The sequence below is a fragment of the Neolamprologus brichardi genome, chromosome 3 (genome assembly GCF_056152115.1).
Source record: "Neolamprologus brichardi isolate AB-2024 chromosome 3, ASM5615211v1, whole genome shotgun sequence".
Taxonomy (NCBI): domain Eukaryota; kingdom Metazoa; phylum Chordata; class Actinopteri; order Cichliformes; family Cichlidae; genus Neolamprologus; species Neolamprologus brichardi.
This window is the reverse complement of record NC_142106.1, coordinates 30,222,145-30,244,137: the sequence shown is the minus strand read 5'-3', so window position 1 is coordinate 30,244,137 and position 21,993 is coordinate 30,222,145. Positions and strand designations below refer to the sequence as shown.

The window sequence follows — 21,993 nt, the reverse complement described above, 5'->3', positions numbered from 1 at the left end:
CTGACCCTCAAGTGAAGCTCAAATGGTTCTAGGCACACCCCGAAGAGCTGCTATCATTTTAGGGTGAGGGACATGGAGGCTCTGGTGGACTCCAGAGTCATGCCCAGAAACAATGTGACATGGGAAGCCTGGGAAGGCCACATGTGACATGAGCAGAGCTACATGGCTGCAGCACTGTCCTTCAGAACAGCTAGTCAGCCACAGAGAGGACCCACTAGCTACATGAACCTGCAAGACTGTGGGCAAGGTGCCAGAGGGGCTCTGACTTTCATGCATGTTTCTCACACAGCATGCTGGTGTTCTTGGCTTCTTGGTCTTATGGGATGCAGATGCTCTCTAAGCACAATTTACCACACTTCCGGGTGTTGTCTGCACTAGTGTATTCAGCTATCCTGTAATGTTTTGATTCTGGGTCTCATCATGGTGCACTTTGCTGGTGACCCCCCCCCCCCCCCCTATTGTTTTTCTGAGCAGACTGTAATGACTGCATGTGTGTAAGAGACTTTTTTTGGTTTATTTTTATCTGCTGAAAATCAGAGACCACAAAATTTCTGGGCCTCCAAGAAAATAGGAAATGCAGCCTGTGGTTTCAGTCTGAAGTCTAACGTTTGTCTTCTTTAATCTCAACACAGCACAGTGGAAATGTGCAGGTATGACAATGTGTGAAAACAGGTTAAAAGTAGCTTTATTGTGGTGATGACACATGCTGGATTAAAGGATAAATAAAGCATGTGGGCATCAAGAGAAACGTGAAAAGCTTGTTTCTCTGGCTCATGTCTTTAAGAGTCTCTGCATGGACGTGCTGTAAATGTTCATTTATCTCTGAAGTAAATAAAGTCATCCATCACTCTCTCTGTCCACTAAATCATATACAGATATGTTTTTCTTTTTACTACAACTTTCAAACAGGTCAGTTCCTCACAGTATAACACAAAACTCCAAAATATAATCACTGCTTTGTAACCAGCAGAGGAGCCAGTAAATCATCTATACCTACTGATACTAATGTGTCTGTTTGGCTGGTGTTACAGAAATGGTTCCTACACCTGTGATGATGACGTCAGTGTTTGACTCCAAACTGTCTGCTGGACTCTGCAGTATCACAGAGTCCCCAAGTTTTTAGGCCTTTTTAGAATCATTACAACCTCATGACATATTGATATGTACTGAAACACTGCACTTATTTTAACATATAAGCTGCAAATGAGCTGAAAACAGGAAGTTAAATCTTAATGTATTTTACCTTTCCCACAGAAAAGTGGAGGGACGGAGAAACACACCTACTGTTATACAATCTAAAACATTTGGATATCAACATGTTTGTGAGTGTGTATAGATGATACTGCAACAAACCTTAATCATAACCTTTGTAAGAATGTTTTTGACTGAATGAAGGATGGAGTTTGGCACTACTCAGTGACAAAATACTTATGAGGCCCTGAAACGAGACCCAGGTTTTGGTTACGCAAAGAGGCTGATCGATTGTCTGAAGCAGTTACAATAGCACAAAGCTACTGACCTGACCTCATTCCACAGTCTATACCCAGGGGAAGCCACACCAAGTCTGTATGTTTTAATGAATGCTTTTGCCTTTAAGACCAATTGTCTGTATGATCCAATTGGTCACCTATAACATCTAAAAGTTTCTGGCATTGTTCCTCAATCCATTGATAGGCAGTCTAAAACCCCACATCCAGAACATCTTGGATTTTGTTGAGAGGGTACGAGATGGTATTATGGAGGCAGATGAAACTATTGTTTTGTAAAATCTCTCCTCAATTGTGTTCCAGTCACTGGAGCAGTGGAGGTAGTTTGTAAAAGATTACAAAATGACCCCAACCTCAGCAACAGCACCGACCAAGTGTGTTTGCTGTTGGAATTGTGTCTTTATTCCACCTACTTCACATACGAGGGTCAGTACTTTTATGTGAAGCCTTATAAACAGCACTGTTTATAATGTTGGGGAAACCTGCAGTCAGCTGAGACTGAAGGAGTCACTTGGATGAGTGAAGAAAAGTATTTCTCACTGAAAACTCTACATCCAGATGATCAGTATCAACTTTTTGAGAATGAAGGATGGAGGCTGTGTTTTTGTGCTTTACCTGTGATTGATACTATAGACTGTATATTGACAATGACCACTGTCATGTGTTTTGGTTGAGTGAAACCTGAGGTACACTGTAGGCTCATATAGAGGAGACTAACAGAGTAGCCAGAGTAGCTGGAGAGAACCCAGACAGGTAGAGGGAGAACATGCAATCTCCACACAAAAGTCCCAGCTGGTGGATTCAAACCTACAAACTTCTTCCTGTGAGGTAACAGTATGAACCCCTGTACCGCTGTGCCACCCATTTGTCTTATTGTTTAATATCTGTGTAGGTTCTCAGTCATCCAGGTGATGGTAGTCTAAGGAGTTTGGAAAGAAAGTCACTAAACTTCTTTACGTTTCTTGAAGACGTCTCACCTCTCATCTAAGAGGCTTCTTCACTTCTAAAAGCAAATGGTGGAGAGTCCCGAGTGTTTAACCCTTAAGGGGGTTATACACCCATTTTTAATCATGTGTGTCATCCCATGAGCCAAGGTGTGAAAAAAGATGTGCGTCATTATGGACCTAAACGTTTTTGGACTAACTCACTGTATGTTTGTCTGCTCAGACTTTCCGAGTGGAAAATCCGAGCTGAGGGGGCATTCAATGAAAAAACATCCGACATCTGGGAACTCTGGGAACATCTGGGAACTTTTTTTGACTTATTCAGAGATTACCACTGGAGATTTTGGGTGAGATAAAGGTGAAACCTTGCCTCACCCTATCATGTAACCTACTGAGGTCACCCAGGGAAAGTACCATGGAGGGGTTGAGGCACAACGAAGGGATCTCAAAACAGCATTGTAGGTGACTCATAGCTGACGCCATAAGCCACCACCTCTGGTCAATGATGGTCATTCACAGTGGGCATAGATGGCCTCTTTCACTCCTCTTTCAAACCGTCAGTATTTTCTGTTCAAAATGTGAACACTGGCACCTTCAAATGAGTGATATTTCATATGATATTGGGAACAGATGAAACCAAATAAATTATTTGAGATCATTGTCTGTACATAATACTGGAGAGTGAGTGAGTGTGGTGGCCAGAAACTGAAAACAATAAATTTTGGGAAGACAGCATTCATGTATCACACAATAAATGTCTGTGGATGTTCAGAAACATTGGCTGATAAGATGACTCAAGATGAAATATTTCAGCTTTATGATGACCCACAGCACACTGCACAAATCACATAAAGGTCTCTGAGAATAAAACATAATTATGAGCTGGTAAATATGTCACCTGAACTGAAACAACAGAAGGTAAGAAGAAAACACAAGAAGCAAGCCTGCATGTTTGCAGTGGACAGGAAATGTGAACACGTCACACAACTGCTGTGGTCAAAGCTACAGGAGCTGTTTGAGGTTTCTATAAAAGGAAAGGAAGCACAGAGAGGCCACAGTCAGAAGAAACACTCTGGTCTTATCTGTATTAAATGCAGCTTCTCTTTTTATTGTTGATGTAAAGTCAAAGTGTTTGAGATCAGCTGAGGATCAGAGTGCAGCAGGGCTGGATGTGAGGATGGGGCACTCTGTGCTCTGCATGACGGGGTTATTGTGTAAGTACATTTGTGACATTGTTTGAATGGCACTGATTAATGAAAGTGTTTCTCATGTGTGAGAATTAGAGTGTATCACTGGTTTGAAGTGTTTATCTGAGAGTTTGAACAAAGCATATTTGTGATGTTTATGAAAGTTACAGACAAATGTTGGCTGGTTCCTTCAGTTTAGTCTGGAGTATCATGTTGGATACATCGCTGCTTGTTGCACTTGACTCATTGCCATTGTTTACAAGTTCATATATTAATAGTTTTTTATGCTACTAATAATTTGAAAACTGTTTTTTTTTGTTTCAAACTTGTTACTAAATTAAAGTTTATGTGAACAGAAACATTTTCATGAGCAGTAACTGTTTCATGTGAAAATTAATCTTTAAAAAATACTTTTTAAAAAATACCTCATTATTAGTTTAATTTTCTGTCAGTTTGATCCTAATGATGTTTAATCTTTACTTTAGTGCTCGGTAATCTCTTCTACATTAATGCTGAAGGTGAGAAATGTTTCTTTTTCTTTCTTTTTTATCACATTTATAAAATATGTATAATTTTGCTCTGATATTTAATATTTCATGCACAATTTGAAATCACATCCTGTCTCTCTGTTTGTGCATCGTTTTATTTAAGATACTAAATGGGTTTATAAACAGTGAGTGAGTTAAATCCTGCAGGTCTGTGCAGTCTCTTCTTACACATCTTATTTTTTTCAAGTCCAAATGTCACCAGGATGCAGTAAATCTTTTGACTCTTAAAAGCAGCAATACAAATCGGGACAACTTTAAATTGACTTCATGCTTCCATCAATCTCTAACTTGATGTTTTTATGTGAACAGTTCCCAATAAGCCCACCGTGATCCTCAAACCATCCTGGCCTCAGATCTACAGCGGTGAGACAGTCACTGTCAGATGTGAAGGAAGTCAGTCGCTGGTTGTTTGGAGAGAACACAAGTTAATCACACCATCAACATCTGAATACAGAATCAGCAGAGCTACTGAGTCTGACAGTGGAGGATACAGCTGCTGCACCATGAGTCTTTCAGTGTGCAGTGACATCATCACACTGACTGTATCATGTAAGTTGGACACATTTCATTCAGTAATATTGTTCTCTGTTTTAGTTTAGTAACAAAATCAGTGAGAAACCATTTTAAATGTGGTGATCAAAATACACAGCAATCACCACAGTGAAAAATCTGGAATAAAAAAACAACAACTTTATAACATAAAGTACAAGTCAAAAGTTTGGACACACCTTCTCATTTCATGGTTTTTCTTTATTTTTACTACTTTCTACATTGTAGATTCAAACTGAAGACATCAAATATATGAAGCCAGATATATGCAATTATGTACCAAAGAAAAAATAAGTCTAAAAAAGTTTGATATTTAAATTCCTGAAAGAAGACTTTGCTTATTGACAGTGCTGCAAACCCTCTCTCAGTGAGCTTCATGATGTATCACCTGAAATTATTGATGTTACGTCTGACACTGAAGCCCCGAGGTCTTTGTGGAGTAAAGTGGGCGTGTGACCTGTGAGTTCAGTCATTCAGTTTGAAATATACATTCACTCATGATTATCAAACATACAGTGTTAAGTTTTCTGTGTTGATTTCATGTTTCTATTTGTATCTCAACTGTTAATATGTGTAAACAGTTTCCAATAAAGTTGTTGTAAAACAACAACCCAACTGGCCTCAGATATTCAGAGGTGAGACGATCACTCTGACATGTGAGGTGCAGGAAGGAGGTGAAACCACTGAGTGGGAGTATGAATGGAGAGGACCCAGGACACCCACACAGTGGACACACAATAATGATGTGACATTCAGAGTTTCTGAGTCCAGCAGTGGAGACTACATGTGTAAGAGTCGACGCAGAGATGACTCATATTCTTCAACAGAGTGGAGTGAAGCCTTCACATTGTCAGGATCAAGTAAGTCATGTTTGTTGTGTGATCTCCATTTGACAAATGTCATAATGGTCAGCACAGGATGAATTCAATGGTCTACAAAGCATGTTACATTGTTAGTCAGACAAAGAGCTGCAGCTGACAGTAGCCTCATTGTAGACAGTTTGTCACCACTTTGTGTCATGAACTTTCAGCTGGTATAGAGACGCCAATGCTGACCTGCTGCTCCATCACCTGAGGACAATAATGACAGAAATAAATACTATAAAAAATATTGTGTTCTTTAAACTTCCTCAAGAAACAACAACAAATCTATAATTTTTATAAAAAATAATTTGGCTTATGATCTCATCGAATACTGCTGAAGCTAAACGGCTGAGTGAATGTGTAAAGTTTGATCATTTCTATAACAATTTTCTATCTAAAGCAAGTGAGGATCTGAAGAACCTTTCCCTGTAAACTCAACAGCAAGTAAACCCAGAGCCACACTGACAGCACAAAGTTCAGTCATACCAGCAGGGGGCAGTGTGACACTGAGCTGCTCTGTGGAGGGCTCTGCTGGCTGGAAGTTTAACTGGTTCAGACGTGATTCAGAGTTTTCTGGAGGTCAGAAAATAGGAGCTGGAACATCAGAGCACACTATCAGTATTTCAGAAGGAGGCATCTATTACTGCAGAGGAGGGAGAGGAGATCCAGTTTTCTCCACAGAGGACAGTGCTGCAGTTATAATTCAGAAACACGGTGACGGTTAAATTATGTTGTGAAATAACACAAATTCATGATTAAATTAAAATAACACTTTTTAGCTATATTTTTTTGTTTACTGTTGATTTGTTTTTAAATATTTGTTTTTATTTGTTTGTTGAACAGTTTTGGCTGCTGTGAAACTGCAGCACAGCTGGTCTCAGATATTCACTGGAGAGACAATCACTCTCAGATGTGAGATTCAGGCAGGTGAAGGAAAGGTGTGGAAATATGAATGGACAGCACCCAACACAAACAGCCCTCCAACATCCAGTGAATACAGGATCAGCAGAGTTTCAGTGTCCCACAGTGGAGACTACAGATGTCGGGGTAGCAGTGACTATCTCTTAACAGGATGGAGTGATGCCTTCAGACTGATAGTTTCATGTAAGTTGGACCATGATTCATGCTGACATTTAATGTTTTAATGTTTACATCTGTCTTAACAGGAAAACTCCAACAATGATCCAGCTGTCTGCAGGCAGCTCAGGACAACAGTTTTTCTCACTGTGCAAACAGAAAGGCACCATGGAGGCTCTTAAAATATCAGCATTGTAAAGAGGAATGTAAAGAGATGACAGTTTAATTAGTGGATGATAAATCAGTGAAATCTTTAGTTTGTTAAACAGTCTAATGTGTCACATGCAGGTAGGGACGGGAATGGATAAGAATTTATTGATTCTCATTGGCTCCACTTTGAGAGTCGCCACCATCTCTAAGCAGAATATCAAAGACATTCATGCAGATTAATTAGAGGCTGTGAGGTCAAATGTTTGTGCATGTTGGAGGTATTTCCCCTCTTTGTTGGGATCAGTGTTGGGATCATTACTAGAAAAGAGTAAAGCAAAAAAATTCTTACACAAAATCAGCACAAAAAGACCTTAAATCGGTCGTCATGGTGATTCTACTGTAGAAACATGAACAGGTAGAAATGGAGCTGCAGCCTGACTGCTCATCAGTTTGTTACGATGAAGTTCGTAACTCTTGGTTATTGGCTAGCTTAGCATTAGCATGCTGTCCTTGCAGGTACTTTAAAGAGCTCCAACACAAACTACCTTCTGTTTCTGTTTGTAGATAAATTAATCAGTGAATGTTTAAAGTTTGATCAGTGCTGTAACAAGTTTATTCATGAGGATGATTTAATGTTTTACTTATTTTGTGTCTTCAGCAGCAAGTAAACCCAGAGCCACACTGACAGCACACAGTTCAATCCTACCAGCAGGGGGCAGTGTGACACTGAGCTGCTCTGTGGAGGGCTCTGCTGGCTGGAAGTTTGACTGGCTCAGACGTGATTCAGTCTCTTCTAAAGCTCAGCTCATGAGAGGAAATGAAGCAAACAGAGTTATTAGTGTCTCACAAGAAGGTCTGTACCACTGCAGAGGAGGGAGAGGAAATCCAGTTTACTACACAGAGGACAGCAGTGACGTCACAGTTAAAGAAACTCGTGAGTTTACTTTTTTTTTTTTTTTAGTTGTTTTATTTCTACCAGATCAAGAGGTTATTATGTGATCACAATTTTTGATTCAAGTCAATGTTAGATTAAGGACTCGCCCTTACAGAGAATGTGCTCTCCAAAAAACATCAATTAAACACACAAAAATATTTACACCTATTAAGAAAGGTGTGTGAGCTCCAAAAGTTCAAATTGAGGAGAAAAATGAGACCTTGCAGTGAAAAGTTTCAGATTTTGTTTTAATAACAAACAATAAAACAAATGTTTCTGTGTTACAGTGTTGATTTAAATACCAGCCGTACCTGCAGGTGTAAACATGAGACTGTGCTGTAACAATGTAAACACTGTATATGAGAGTTGTGTTGGATCTGATTGTTCAGTGTTCAGCATGGTGATGGCTGAGGGATAAAAGCTGTTCCTTAGTTTGTTAGTTCTTGTCTTTATGGCTCTGAAATGTCTGCGTGAAGGTAGACGTTCAAACAGTGCATGACCTGGGTGAGATGGATCCTGAAGGATTTTCTTCATGTTCCTGAGACTGCGGGAGCTGTGCAGTTCTTCAAGTGAGGACAAAGGATGGCCGACTATCCTCTGGGCAACCTGTATAACCCTGTGGAGCTCTTTAGTCTGTGCTACTGTGCAGCTGTGCTATACAGTTCTTCATGTAGCACAGTATGCTTTCAAAAACCAGCTACAGGTCAGGGTGTTTGAAAATATCTCAGTGCATCCTGATGAAGCCATCCTGCCTCTGGCCAGGTTTTCACTGTCTTTGTGCTGATTGTAGCAATTTTACTAAGTGGGATGTGCCCGGATAAAAAACAGTTACCAGTGGTCAGACTTCCTGAGGTGTGGTTTAACCCTGTTGCCTGTTTGAGGTTGATTTTTTTCACTCACTTTACTCTCATGTTTTAAACAGCAGAATTTTTATGTTTCTATTTGTCTCCTAACTGGATATTGTTCTGTGAACAGTTCCCAGTAAGCCCACTGTGACCCTGCAGCCATCCTGGACTCAGATATACAGCAGTGAGACAGTCACTGTCAGATGTGAGATTCAGGGAGGTGAAGGAGCTCAGTGGACGTATGAATGGAGAGCAGCCAAGTTAAACACACCTCCAACATCCAATGAATACAGAATCATCAGAGCTACTGAGTCTGACAGTGGAGGATACAGCTGCCGGGGCAGAAGGGACTATTTCTTCTCAGAGTGGAGTGATATCATCACACTGACTGTATCATGTAAGATCTTTCATCCAGAGTATCTAAATAAGGAAAAAGCACTTCTTCTTTCTTACAGCTTCATAACTGTCTTTCATGTTGGTCAGTAAAATGTTTAGTTTTTATTCCAACAACAAAAACCTGAACAGCAGCTTTTTATTCACAGTGAAGAGAACAAAACACATGAGAGTAACTTCTCTGCTGTGCAGCTCTAATACATGAAAGATGAAATGCAGAACAAATGCTGAATCTGTCTCAGCTGCTCCACCACATCCACTAAGAAACATTAAATCCACTGATTGTTCCTCATGTGTGTTTTTAACTTAATGCAGCAAATTGAATATGAAATATTAGTGTTGTATTTGTGTGGTAGTTGTACAGTTTGTTTTAGCTTCACCATTAAAGTTATGTGATATTTATTATTTACATATTTCCACCAAGTTATTGAAACTGGTTTGATTCAGTCATTGACTTTTGTTCTTTTTCTAAACTGAACTGCAGATAAACCAAAGGCCAAGCTGAGAGCTGATAACACAGCTGTTCCAGTAGGGGGCAGTGTGACCCTGACCTACTCTGTGAACCCATCATCATCATCTGGATGGAAATACTACTGGTACAGAGATGAGAAATCCTCTGAAGCCCTGACCACACAAGATGCAGTTTTCCACTCAAATGGACAAATCAGTGTCTCACAGGAAGGACTCTACAGGTGCAGAGGAGGAAGAGGAAACCCAGTTTACTACACAGAGGACAGCCAGTCAGTCAGGATTGGGAAAACTGGTCAGTTTAACATAGAGCCAGATAAATGTCTTATTAAGAAGTAAGATGAAGAACAAAAGTCATTAACATTTTTGACATTCATGTGTTTTTATTGTACTTTCTTGAACAGTAACAGCCTCAAACAGGTCTGTTGTGACTCTGTATCCAAACTGGTCTGAGATATACAGAGGAGAGACGATCAGTGTCAGATGTGAGATCCATGGAGGAGACACTGAGTGGGATTATGAGTGGGAAACAAACAGCATGATAAAAGGTCCAAATCAAAATGAATACAGGATTAGATCTGCTTCATCATCCAACAGTGGAAATTATCGCTGTAAGGGCAGAATGAAAAGTTCACAGCATAAAACAACAGAGTGGAGTGATTCAGTCACACTGACAGTTTCTGACAGTAAGTAGAGTCATAGTTCATTTAACCTGGAAATAGAAACAGTTTGTAAAAATGTGTTTTTATTAGTACATGTTGAGATATTTGACATGTTTAGATAGTCTCACTCTTAAAGTTCATCATAAATATTTGTGAGTCAACATTTTAGTGACGTTGAATTCAGAGTTAAGAGATGAAACATTGAGAGAAAATCTTTGTTGAACAGATAAACCCCGTCCTGTCCTCACTGTGTCTCCATCATGGCTGAGTCCTGGAGCCTCAGTAACTCTGAACTGTGAGGTTGAACATCCGTCTGCAGGATGGAGCTTCTACTGGTATAAAGCTTTTCCTGATCTATCAGAGAAATCCTCCAGTTATGAGCTGCTACCTGATGGCAGTGGGACTGCACAGGACTCCTACATCATTCATGGACAGACACACACAGCAGGATATGTGTGCAGAGCTGGAAGAGGAGACCCAGAGTATCACACTGATCACAGTCAACCAAAGTTTGTCTGGTCTGCAGGTCAGTTTGATTCTGTTTATCCTCAGAATAAACCAATTTTACTTCTTAACTTTTGTTCACCAATTTTTCACCAAAATTTAGCTCATTAAAATTCAATAATGACAATTAAATGTTTGTGTATATTGAATATTTCCAATTCTCTCTATGATCAAACTGAAATTCTTTGTTTCTTTTTATTATTTTTGCACTTGCATAATGTGACAATATGAAAACAACGCATATTACATTTTAAATGGTTTCTCTTTGCAATAAGTATTTTTAATTTGGATGTTTAAACTCATTTTATTATTTATGCTTGTTATTTTTTTACATAAGATTTTGATAAACAAAGAACATTTTCACTGTGATATTTTGAATGCTAACATCTGTGAGCTTTGTCTCTTCACTGCATGTTGTTTCCAGATGTTCATTCAGCAGCGTCTCTCACAGTGAATCCTGACAGAGTGCAACACTTCACCTCTGACTCTGTCTCACTGACCTGTGAGGGAAACTTCACTGAGTGGAGAGTGAGGAAGTTCTCTGAGGACGGCCGACTCTGTGACTGTAGGAGAATGACTGGATCCACATGTAACATCAACACATCAAAGTCAGATACTGGAGTGTACTGGTGTGAGTCTGGATCAGGAGAGTTCAGCAGTGCAGTCAACATCACTGTACAGAGTATGTTATTATACATTTTCTTTTTGGATTTGAAATCGTACATATGTTTTTCATCATGAAGATCTGATCTTGTATCTTTAAAAACTGCTGTTTGTGTCTTTTATTCCCACATAAATTACTTCACATACAGCAAAGCTGGGACAAATTCTTATTATTGTTTGTCAGCTTTTTCTAAAAGTGTGCACCAGCTGATGTGACTGAAACAATTGTGTGTGATTGTGTCACAGATGGTGGTAATGGTCCTATCCTGGTGAGTCCTGTTCATCCTGTGACTGAGGGAGCTTCTGTTAATCTGAGCTGCAGTTTGAAAACACAAAAAATACTTTCCAATGTGTTTTTCTATCACAATGACAAACTTCTTCAAAATGATACCCGAGGGGAGCTGAAGATCTCTGCAGTGTCAAAGTCTGATGAAGGTTTCTACAAGTGTCAGTACTCAGGAAGAGAGTCACCACAGAGCTGGATGTCAGTTAAAGGTGAGCAGGATCCAAACATTTGATGGAGTTTTATAAATGAATTTTGTTTTAAGGCTTGAAGTCACCTCATTTTCTGAGAACTTTCCTAAAATTATTTTATAAATTATAAAATATAATTAAACTTTATTGTTCGTTAGTACAGTAACTGTGTCAGGAGCTGACAGCTCTTCATCTCCTGTGTGGTTGATTGTTGGACTGGTTTGTGGAGTCTCTCTCACTATTATTCTCCTGCTCTTGTTGTATCGCTGCAGAACGACCAACAGTGAGAACCTTTCCTTTACTTATCATCATTCAATGAAGCTGTGTTCAGAGTTTGACATGGGAAATATGAGACAAGGAACTTTATCTGTGTGTTCACACTGACACTTAAAGCCTACCTTGAACACTGATGTCTTGGTGGGCGCTGTCACTTGGTGTTCGCTCTCTCTTCGGTAGAGTATTAGTGATGGGATTTCCAGCTCTTTTTAGAGAACCGGCTCTTTCGGCTCGGCTATATATACAGTGGCCCCTAGAGACAAAGCACGTAAAAACTCCAAAGCATGTACAAACTCCAAAACACATTTCTAGCATTAACTGAACTTCCAAAACAGAGCTACCTAGATCACTTAAATTACACAATTGAAAGCATTTGTGTATTGTTTGTGTATTTATACACAAGCAGTCATATATATTCAAATAATTTAAAAAAAAAGTTAATTTACCTGTTATTACCACACACCAAATCCGGTCATTGGTACTTCCTGGCTTGTGTAGCCAGTAGGTAACAAAAGCTCAACACTGTGCCTAGCATCCAGGAGCACTTCTGTTGTGTTTTGTATGTGCTTCGGAGTTTTTACGTGTTTTGGAGTTTGTACGTGCTTTGGAGTTTGTACATGCTTTGTCTGTAGGGGCCACTGTAAATATATTTTTATTTATTCACTCCACATAAAATGTAATAAATAAATCATATAATACAAAAATCAACTATTCACATTTCAACTTTTAACTACTTAAATTTTCAGCTTTTTCCTTTTAAACAAACTTAAAGTGAAACAACACAAAACACTGCAAACCACAACACAATTAAATATAAATTAAAATATGAAAACAACAAGAAGATACATATTCTCTGTCATATAGGCCTGCATGAATAAACTTTCTGAATCCTTTATCATCCGCAACTGAAAATAGTTGTGGATGATTACCATACCTTTCTAATGTGATGTTGTTGTCCCTGGCTCTCTTTCTCTCTCTTTCCCTCCGGCTCTGTTCCTGTGCTACTGCTAGTGTAACTACCGCCCCTCCCCCCTCTTCCCAGTGCAAAGCACAAGGCTCGCGTGCGGAGTGAAGCGGAAAAAAAAGTGCGAGAGAGAGGGTGAGAGAAAGGAAAAAAAAAACAAAAAAAACCCCCACGGCTCCCAATAAGGAGCCGGCTCGTGTTGTTCACTTCAAAGAGTCGGCTCTAAGAGCCCTTTCGTTCGCGACCGACACATCACTATAGAGTATCACTTCTTGTTCCTGTTCCAACACACAGTGTTGTTGTTGAGTAGCTTATCTGCATAGCAATTTAATTAAAAACTTTTAGATAACTTCTGTTTTCATAGTATAATCTTCACGTGCTTCATCCACAGCACAGTCTCTGTGTACTCACTCCCTAATTTATAGCCAAAGTATTCATTCACTGTGTCTTTGCTGTTTCACTAGCTTAGCTTGGCTCGTAGCCGACTTGCTAGCAGCATGGCCTCTTCACCTGTCCCTCCTGCACTTTCCTGCCTCCTCAGCAGTAATTAGGGATGGGTATCGAAAACCGGTTCTTGTTGAGAACCGGTTCCCACTGTTTCAATTCCTTGGAATTGTTTGCCATTTTTGCAAACAGATGACAACAGGGCAACTTGCAATACTTGCAAAGTAGATATTTCATTTAAGGGAGGAAACACTACGAATATGCAAAAGCATTTGCTCACAAAACACGCGATGACCTTAAATGCGGTAACGTTTGCACGTCCTTCCCGTTAATGCGGCAGGTAAATAATCAACAACAGTGCATATTATGTTAGCGCGATCTGCCTTATTACAAAACCTGCCATTACTGTGCATTTAAGTGACCATGATGAGAGAGACAGACAGAGTCTGGCTGGCTCAGATGCTGGCAGTTCTCGCTGCAGTCTACCGGTAGCGTCTCCTTTCAGGCCAGGATAGACGAATGTCACCAAGCAGTGACTAAGTTTGTGCCACAGCAGATGCCCCCGACATTCGGTAAGTGAATGTGTTTAATTGTAGGCAGGGACATTAGTGGATATTCTTGTGTAATTGCTACAGAATAATTTATGTTATACTTTGTTATTGCTACAGAAGAATATTTATTTTATTATTTTACATTTACAATTTTTTTTTTCCTGGGGACCCAGTGACACCCCATTGAGGAGCCGTAGGCTGGATCTCTTAAGATGTCACTGTTGGGTTAGTAAGGCCATGTTACTCCTAAATTTCTACCTTGTTCAAAGAGAAGATATAAAACAAAGTTCTAAGCTAATCGACCTTAGTGTTCTCCTTTTTTTTAAAAAAGAATTGATAAAGAATCGAATTGTTAAACAGAATCGAAAATGGAATCGGAATCATGAAAATCTTATCAATACCCATCCCTAGCAGTAATGATACTTGTAACAAATCTAGCATATATGCAGCTCTGGAGGCCAGGATTACTGAATTGGAGACTCGACTTCACACCCTTGATTCACCCATTGCTAGCCCCTATCCGGTCTTTATGTCTGACGTCACTAACCCTGTCTGGGCTCAAACTCTGCTGCAGGTCCATAAATCAAACGATCACTGTGGCATCACTGAGAGTTGAAAAACGGTCTAAAGTCTTTCATCTGTAATAAAATGATCAGCATTCTGCTCTACCAGGTGTAACGATTAAGTTTAACATCCAGGCATCCATGAAAACAGATTTATGACAAATTTATGACAGTTAACGGAGTTAGAAATTAGCAGGAAGTTAGCTCACTAGCTTCCATCTAAATACAATATAGCATGTCCTGACTGAGGGATTTTGGAAACAAATTCAAACGTACAGCTCTGCTATCACTTCCGACTTAAATGATCATAAATAAATCATATCTATCTAATAGACTCCAACTTGTTCATGTACAGTAGATGGAGAGTCCTCTTCACACACTGAGGTTAATTATGGAGTTCCACATGCTTCCTTGTGGCAGTATCATTAGAAGGCATAGTATACATTTTCACTGCTATACAGATGACACCCAGCTCTATCTATCCATGAAGCCAGATAACACACACTAATTAGTTAAACTGCAGGAATGACATAAAGGACATAAAGATCTGGATTGCTGCTAAGTTTCTTCTTCTTAATTCAGATAAAACTGAGGTTATTGTACTCGGCCCAGAAAATCTTAGAAATATGGTATCTAACCAGATTCTTACTCTGGATCAGGTAACCCTGAATCCTCCCTTAGTTATGCTGCAATAGACGTAGGCTGCTGGGGATTTCAATGATGCATTGAGTTTTTCCTTTCCAGTCACCTTTTTCAATCATTGTGTGTTAATAGACCTCTCTGCATTGAATCGTACTTGTTATTAATCTCTGTGCATTTTATCCTGTCTTCCTTCTCTCACCCCAACCGGTCGCAGCAGATGGCCGCCCCTCCCTGAGCCTGGTTCTACTGGAGGTTTCTTCCTGTTAAAAAGGAGTTTTTCCTTCCCACTGTTGCCAAAGAGCTTGCTCATATGGGGTCATTTGATTGTTGGGTTTTCTCTGTATGCATTATTGTAGGGTCTACCTGTGATTTGGCGCTATATAAATAAAATTGAATTGAATTGAATGTCTCTCTGATGTGGAGAATAGATGTCTTCAAATGTTCTGTTAGCAAGATGTTCTGTTGAAATATCATTCCAAGACACAAGTGTATCATGAGGTACATTTAAAAGCTAAAGTCTTATTTTACATTTTTAATAAAGGTGCTGTTAATGAGCAGACGTTTAATCAACATCAGCAGCAGGAAGTGTACTCCTCTCTTCCTGTTGGTTAGTTTTTCATCAATTTATCATATTCTGATGCTGTTTTCAACAAGACTGTACTTATTACATCTGCTGCGGGTTTTAAAATAAATGTTATTTTCAATAATAGTTGTGTTTAATTTAGTATTACAGACATTAGGTGACTGATTTTCTCTGACCTGCAGGTGATCATTGTGGCTATGAGATAATCAGAAGATCTGAAAACATTGAAAAGGGTAAAGTATACACTTTCATTAATACAGACCTTGTGGAAGTTGGATGATTATATAATAACCGTGTTTAACATTGAAGTCTATGCATCCAACTGTTTTCTTATGCTTGGGGGCCAGGTTGTGGGGGCAGCATCCTAAACAGAGAGGCCAAGGCCACATCCTCCAGCTTGTCTGGGGGAACACCAAGGCTTTCCCACACCAGCCGAGAGATATAATCTCTTCAGCATGTTCTGGGTCTGCCCCAGGGTCTCCTCACAGTGGGACATGCCTGAAAAACCCCATGCAGGAGGCATCCTTGTCACCCGAACAACTTTAAATGTGGTCCTCCTCTGAGCCCCTCCCACATGGGGCCAAACACCTAACCCTATCTCTAAAGGAGAGCAAGCCACCCTTTGAAGTAAGCTTATTTCCACTGCTTCTATCCACGATCTTGTTCTTTGGGGTCACTAACCCAGAGCTTGTGAACATAAGTGAGGGTAGAGATGTAGATTGACCGGTAACTTGAGACTATCATTTTGTTCGACTAACAGATGGCTTGGCCTGTATTTTGTATAGCGCTTTACTAGTCCCTGAGGACCCCAAAGCGCTTTACACATCCAGTCATCCACCCATTCACACACTGGTGATAGCCACAGCCACCCTGGGGCGCACTGACAGAGACGAGGCTGCCGGACACTGGCGCCACCGGGCCCTCTGACCACCACCAGTAGGCAACGGGAGAAGTTTTTGTCTGTTTGTACCAGCACCCTGGTATAGACTTTCCAAGGCTGGCTGAGGAGTGTAATTCCCCTATAGTTGGAGAATGTCCTCTTGCCCCCCTTCTTGAACATGGGAACCACCACCCCAGTCTTCCAATCCAGGGGTACTGCCCCTGATCATCCCCCGATCGCAATATTGTATAAGCATCTCTCTGGGAGACTGGTTCGAGAGTCCAAGCCATGCACTGAGGAGAGCCCGACTATATCCAGCCATAACCTCTCAACCTCATGCACTAGCTCAGGCTCCTTTCCCACCAGAGAGGTGTCATTTCATGTCCCAGTCACTAGTCTCGGTAGTTTAGAATAGGTCTGACAGGGTCTCCGCCCCAGGCTGCCGCAGAGCACAAACTACACCTAAACCCTATGATTCCTCCTGCAAGTGGTGGGCCTATAGGAGGGTGAGCCCATGTCCTTTTTTTGGACTATTCCCAGCCGGGCCCCATGGACCAATGCTTGGCCACCAGGCGCTTGCTCTTAAGCTCTGTGAAAGTGTGAAGACGGTCTAAGTTCAAGTTTATGCAGTTTAACCAGGAGTTTAGTTCTTTCTATGTTTCTGAGTTTTCTTGTATTTATGGTTTATTCTCTGTGAGGTTCCACTTGTGTCTTTGTCTCATCCCTGTGTCTGTCATGCCATCCATGTTTATGCTCACTCGACCTCCGTGTGTCTTAGTAGTGTCAGTGTGTTTTGCTGGAGCCTATCCCAGCTGTCATAGGGCGAGAGGCGGGGTACACCCTGGACAGGTCGCCAGTCTGTCGCAGGGCCAACACACAGGGAGGGCACAAGGGTGGACAACGCGCGGCTCGGGGTGAGCCGGAGGCTGGCGCACCAGCGGGACCTGCCAAGCTGGAGATGGAGGTCGAGGTGCACCAGGTGCGTGGGGGTCCTGCCTGAGGCTGCCTGGTCCTGCGTGCCAGCCGTCAGATGCGTGGAGGCTAGCCAGGTGACATAGCTGTTGCAGATGCTGATTACTGTGAGCCAGAGCCGTAGTGTTCTTGCGCACTGAACAGAATGGAATTGGCCAGGTGAACCTTTTTGGGTATAAAAAAGGATGGCGAGCCAATGAACGGCTAGGAGCAGGAATCATTCTGCATTGAAGCTTCCACTGATCGGGTAGGAAGTTATCAAAGACAACGCTCTGTCCCCATTTTCTGAATACACTGATTTCCACAATCATACACCCCATTACCCCCATTTATGGACAAGAGCGCTTAGACATCTCTCATGGACATTCAGATAAAACTCACGGACTTTCTCCTCTTCAGTGTGGATCAGTGTTTTTGATGTTAACATGTGTTATTTATGGGAAATTTTTTTGAGAATCTATATTGCTGGGTATAAGCCAGAAGAATTTGCTTAGTTGTCTTTGTGCACCTCCACTGGGTTTTTGATTCATTGAATAGCTGCAGCAGGAGTAATTATTTAAGTTTTCCTTTTCTTTTCTTGTTATTTTTCTTTGGTTTCGGTTAAATACATGGTACCTGGAAAAGCATTTTGTGTTGGGTGTATTTATTAATTACTGCCCATCAGCTCCAGTAGCATTCCTAAATCTTCTGATTAATAATAACCTAATATTTCACTCAATACCGAGCCTGTATTAATTCATTAGCGCTTCATCAGTGTTACACTCAGCAGCCTTTTTACTGTGTAGCGGAGTTTTCCCAGTTTTCTCGGGGAGGTCCGCCCCGTACTTTTGTGTAATACCGATTTATTTTGACCGTGTCAGTGACATGTTTGCCAAGACCATGATAACTCTGTGTATGACACATAAATCTTGATTTTCTATTTTTATTTTATGTATTTTATTCCACTGTAATGTCTTTATTATCTGTTCAATAAAACGAGCTGTAAAAAATTGAATCACTTTTAAACTACTTAAAATATAATTTCTAACTTTCTCTTCTGCTTCAGGAATTTTTTATGCACTGAAATTAAAGGACCTCATGATTTCTGACTGAGCCACATAGAGAAGAGGGAACACAGCCTGTGGTTTGAGCCAGAAGTCTTCCTTTCAGCAGATTTATGATTGATTCATGTTCTCATGAAACTTCACACGGCAAAGAGGAAACAAGAAGTTCAGAGAAAGAGCACAGTGGGAACTTCATAAGCAGCTGTTTTCCTGATTGTTGATTTATGATCTGCTCATTTAGTGCTTCTGTGTTCATTTTATTGATACATCATGTGTTACTAGAACATTTTATGTTATTTATTATCAAAGAACCATCAAGTTGTTGTTTAATTTAAGTTCTAGTATTTTACTTTTTATAGGCACATTCATTTTTATATTAATGATATCATTTTCTGTGTGTCCTTGATTTGTGCTGCACTATTCTTGAATCACAGGTGGAGTTGATTCTGTCTGGAGTTTGCATCTGTGTGGGTTTCCTCCATAAACTCCAGCTTCCTAACAGCTGTTCTTATTATTATTTATGATATGTTCATTTAGTTATTCTGTTTTCACTTCATTGCTACCTGACATCTTGCTAACAGAACATTTGAAGTCATCTATTCTCCACATCAGGTCCTGTGACAGGCTTTGTAGGAGCCATTCTTGGGTTAATACCTTATGTGGTCGCTAGAGGTCACCTTTTTCTGTTTTGATCATGTAAAGGTATTTAAGGTAGACGCATGTAATTGGTGTCAGGTGTGTCATTAATTGTAGGAAGGCAAACAGTTTGTGACCGTTGCGCTGTTATGTTAAGTTGATACAGAATAAAGACCAAAAAGGACAAGATACATACTGCTGGATTTATTGGACTGTTTACTTAATTCATGCATACCAGTGACATCGCGTCACCCCCCGTTAACGACCACCTCAGTGGCTTCAAGCGTAGGCTTAGCCTCTACAGGCTAAGTGTCAGTGTGGACATAAAGTTGTAGTTCCTCGTCCCATATTTCCCATGTCAAACTCAGCTTCCAAGTCCAAACACTGCACTGTGTTTGCAGCTGGTGGCCAATAGAGGGAGAAATTAATCCATTTATAATTTATTGTAAGGACTAAGAAGATGCTGTTATGACTGAAGAATGGAGAGAACAGAGGGATGATGATTTTGACTTTCAATTCAGTTCAATTCAATTTTATTTATAAAGCGCCAAATCACAACAGCAGTCGCCTCAAGGTGCTTTATATTGCACAGTAGATTGTACAATAATAGATACAGAGAAAAACCCAACAATCATATGACCCCCCTATAAGCAAGCACTATGGCGACAGTGGGAAGGAAAAACTCCCTTTTAACAGGAAGAAACCTCCGGCAGAACCAGGCTCAGGGAGGGGCGGCCATCTGCTGCGACTGGTTGGGGTGAGAGAAGGAAAACAGGATAAAGACATGCTGTGGAAGAGAGACAGAGATTAATAACAGATATTATTTAATGCAGAGAAGTCTATTAACACATACTGAGTTATAAAGGTGACTGGAAAGGAAAAACTCCTCGGCAGCCTACGTCTATTGCAGCATAACTAAGGGAGGATTCAGGGTCACCTGGTCCAGCCCTAACTATATGCTTTAGCAAAAAGGAAAGTTTTAAGCCTAATCTTAAAAGTAGAGATAGTGTCTGTCTCCCGAATCCAAACTGGAAGCTGGTTCCACAGAAGAGGGGCCTGAAAACTGAAGGCTCTCCCTCCCATTCTACTTTTAAATACTCTAGGAACTCTGCAGAGCGAGAGCGAAGTGCTCTAATAGGGTGATATGGTACTACAAGGTCATTAAGATAAGATGGGGCCTGATTATTTAAGACCTTGTATGTGAGGAGCAGGATTTTGAACTTAATTCTGGATTTAACAGGATGTGGAGCAGAAGAGTGAAAGCAGCTCAATCACCTGCTTATGAGCTCCTGGAGCAGACTAGTGTGCCAGGTTAGGGGAGTGTGGTTAAGAAGGGTTTTAATTTAGATAGTAATGGTTGAAGTGTATGTTATTGATTTGTTTATAGTACGTGTTGGAAATATGTATATGTTTGTTATGTGCTCTAATGTTATTGTATGTTTGTTTGTGTGGAGGGTTATGTTTTCATTTTGATTTGTTAACCCCCATACTTGGGCTAGTCCGGATGCTCACCTGAATAGGTAGAGTATAAAAGGAAGCCATTTTGTTTTAGTTGGGGTTGGTGTTTGTGCTGTTAACATGTGCCTTCTTTAATAAAGTGCCAGTCCATGAATATATTTTATTTATACATTTATCTCACTAAAAACATTTAAATGAAAACAATTACAGGAATTGAAACAAATATACCATAGTATAGTATGGCTCAGATTTGAGTCAACATAATTACCCTGTTGTGCTAAATGTGAAAAGGATACTGTATGATTTCTGTAGTTAAAATACTATTAGATGTGCTAGATTATTGTTTTTTTATTTCTGTTCCAGTTTCGAACTGATTAATAATCCAAAGGAAAAAAGAAAACACTTAAAGGTCATAAAAATTCATTCAGTCAGAATTAGCAATCTGATGATGGAGCTTAATTATTAAAAAGTATTGGTACTGGTATCAGTATCAGTGATACAGGCCTTGTATTTACTTGGTATCAGATTAATATCAAATCTTGCACACACATCTTATTGCACACGTCTAGAAATAGTGAAATATTAAATTTATTAAACTGTTAAAATTTCAGCACCATGGACAGCTCACAAGGTTCTCACTGGATGAGCTGTGCTCTCTAACACATGACTGTTTGTAGTGGTGGACCTGCACAAATTTAGCTGCATGCACATATAGATCTCTCTTTCACATTTATGGACATAGGTTAATATTTTTCGTTAAAAAGAAAAATGAAATAATTTACTGTTGTACTGTTTCTAGCGTCAGTATCATTGGGAATACGTGTATTCTCTGGATTACATCATGTCACTGCAAAAGTGTATGTATATTTGAAATAAGAAATCATAAGAGAATTTGTCACTCTCTCTACCCACAAAACCAGATATAACTATATTTTTCTTTGTGTAACTTCAGACAGTCAGATCCTTGTCATTCTCCACCTTTCTCATACAAAAACACCTCTCAAATATAAACACTAGGTTGTGTTTAGAGCTGGTATTCAACAGAGGGCGCAATTTAGTTATTTTTTATTGCAATGAATTAGTCTGCTTGGCTGAGCCTTAAATATTTCCCAGAGCTGTGATGATAAAGGAAAAAGACTTTGACTTCAGAGTCTATTATTTACATCACAGCACGTTGAAGAAAAAAAATACCTGTGTGTTTTTAATGTCATCCGGCTGAATGGCCTCCACTAC

General features: G+C 40.1%; 2 protein-coding genes across 2 annotated transcripts in view; both read left to right on the top strand.

Moving 5' to 3' along the window:
- Positions 1-16,216, top strand: part of LOC118456058 (Fc receptor-like protein 5) — a 34,445-nt gene extending 18,229 nt beyond the window's left edge. The window contains exons 13-20 of the mRNA XM_087838287.1: positions 5,297-5,575; positions 8,715-8,981; positions 10,334-10,633; positions 11,036-11,293; positions 11,521-11,769; positions 11,912-12,031; positions 15,954-16,004; positions 16,119-16,216. Of these exons, the coding sequence (XP_087694413.1) occupies positions 5,297-5,575; positions 8,715-8,981; positions 10,334-10,633; positions 11,036-11,293; positions 11,521-11,769; positions 11,912-12,031; positions 15,954-16,004; positions 16,119-16,216 (1,622 nt within the window). The remainder of the gene's footprint in view (positions 1-5,296; positions 5,576-8,714; positions 8,982-10,333; positions 10,634-11,035; positions 11,294-11,520; positions 11,770-11,911; positions 12,032-15,953; positions 16,005-16,118) is intronic.
- Positions 9,186-10,139, top strand: LOC148104182 (uncharacterized). Its single transcript, XM_087830579.1, has 3 exons — positions 9,186-9,270; positions 9,462-9,740; positions 9,856-10,139. The coding sequence occupies exons 1-3, from the start codon at positions 9,186-9,188 to the stop codon at positions 10,137-10,139; spliced, it is 648 nt and encodes a 215-aa protein (XP_087686705.1).
- Positions 16,217-21,993: the final 5,777 nt, after the last annotated feature.

Coding starts and splice junctions, on each gene's coding strand:
- LOC148104182 (XM_087830579.1), top strand. CDS start 9,186: ATGAAATGCAGAACAAATGCTGAATCTGTCTCAGCTGCTCCACCACAT. Junction 9,271..9,461: donor ATCCACTGATTGTTCCTCAT/GTGTGTTTTTAA, acceptor ACTGAACTGCAG/ATAAACCAAAGGCCAAGCTG. Junction 9,741..9,855: donor AGTCAGGATTGGGAAAACTG/GTCAGTTTAACA, acceptor GAACAGTAACAG/CCTCAAACAGGTCTGTTGTG.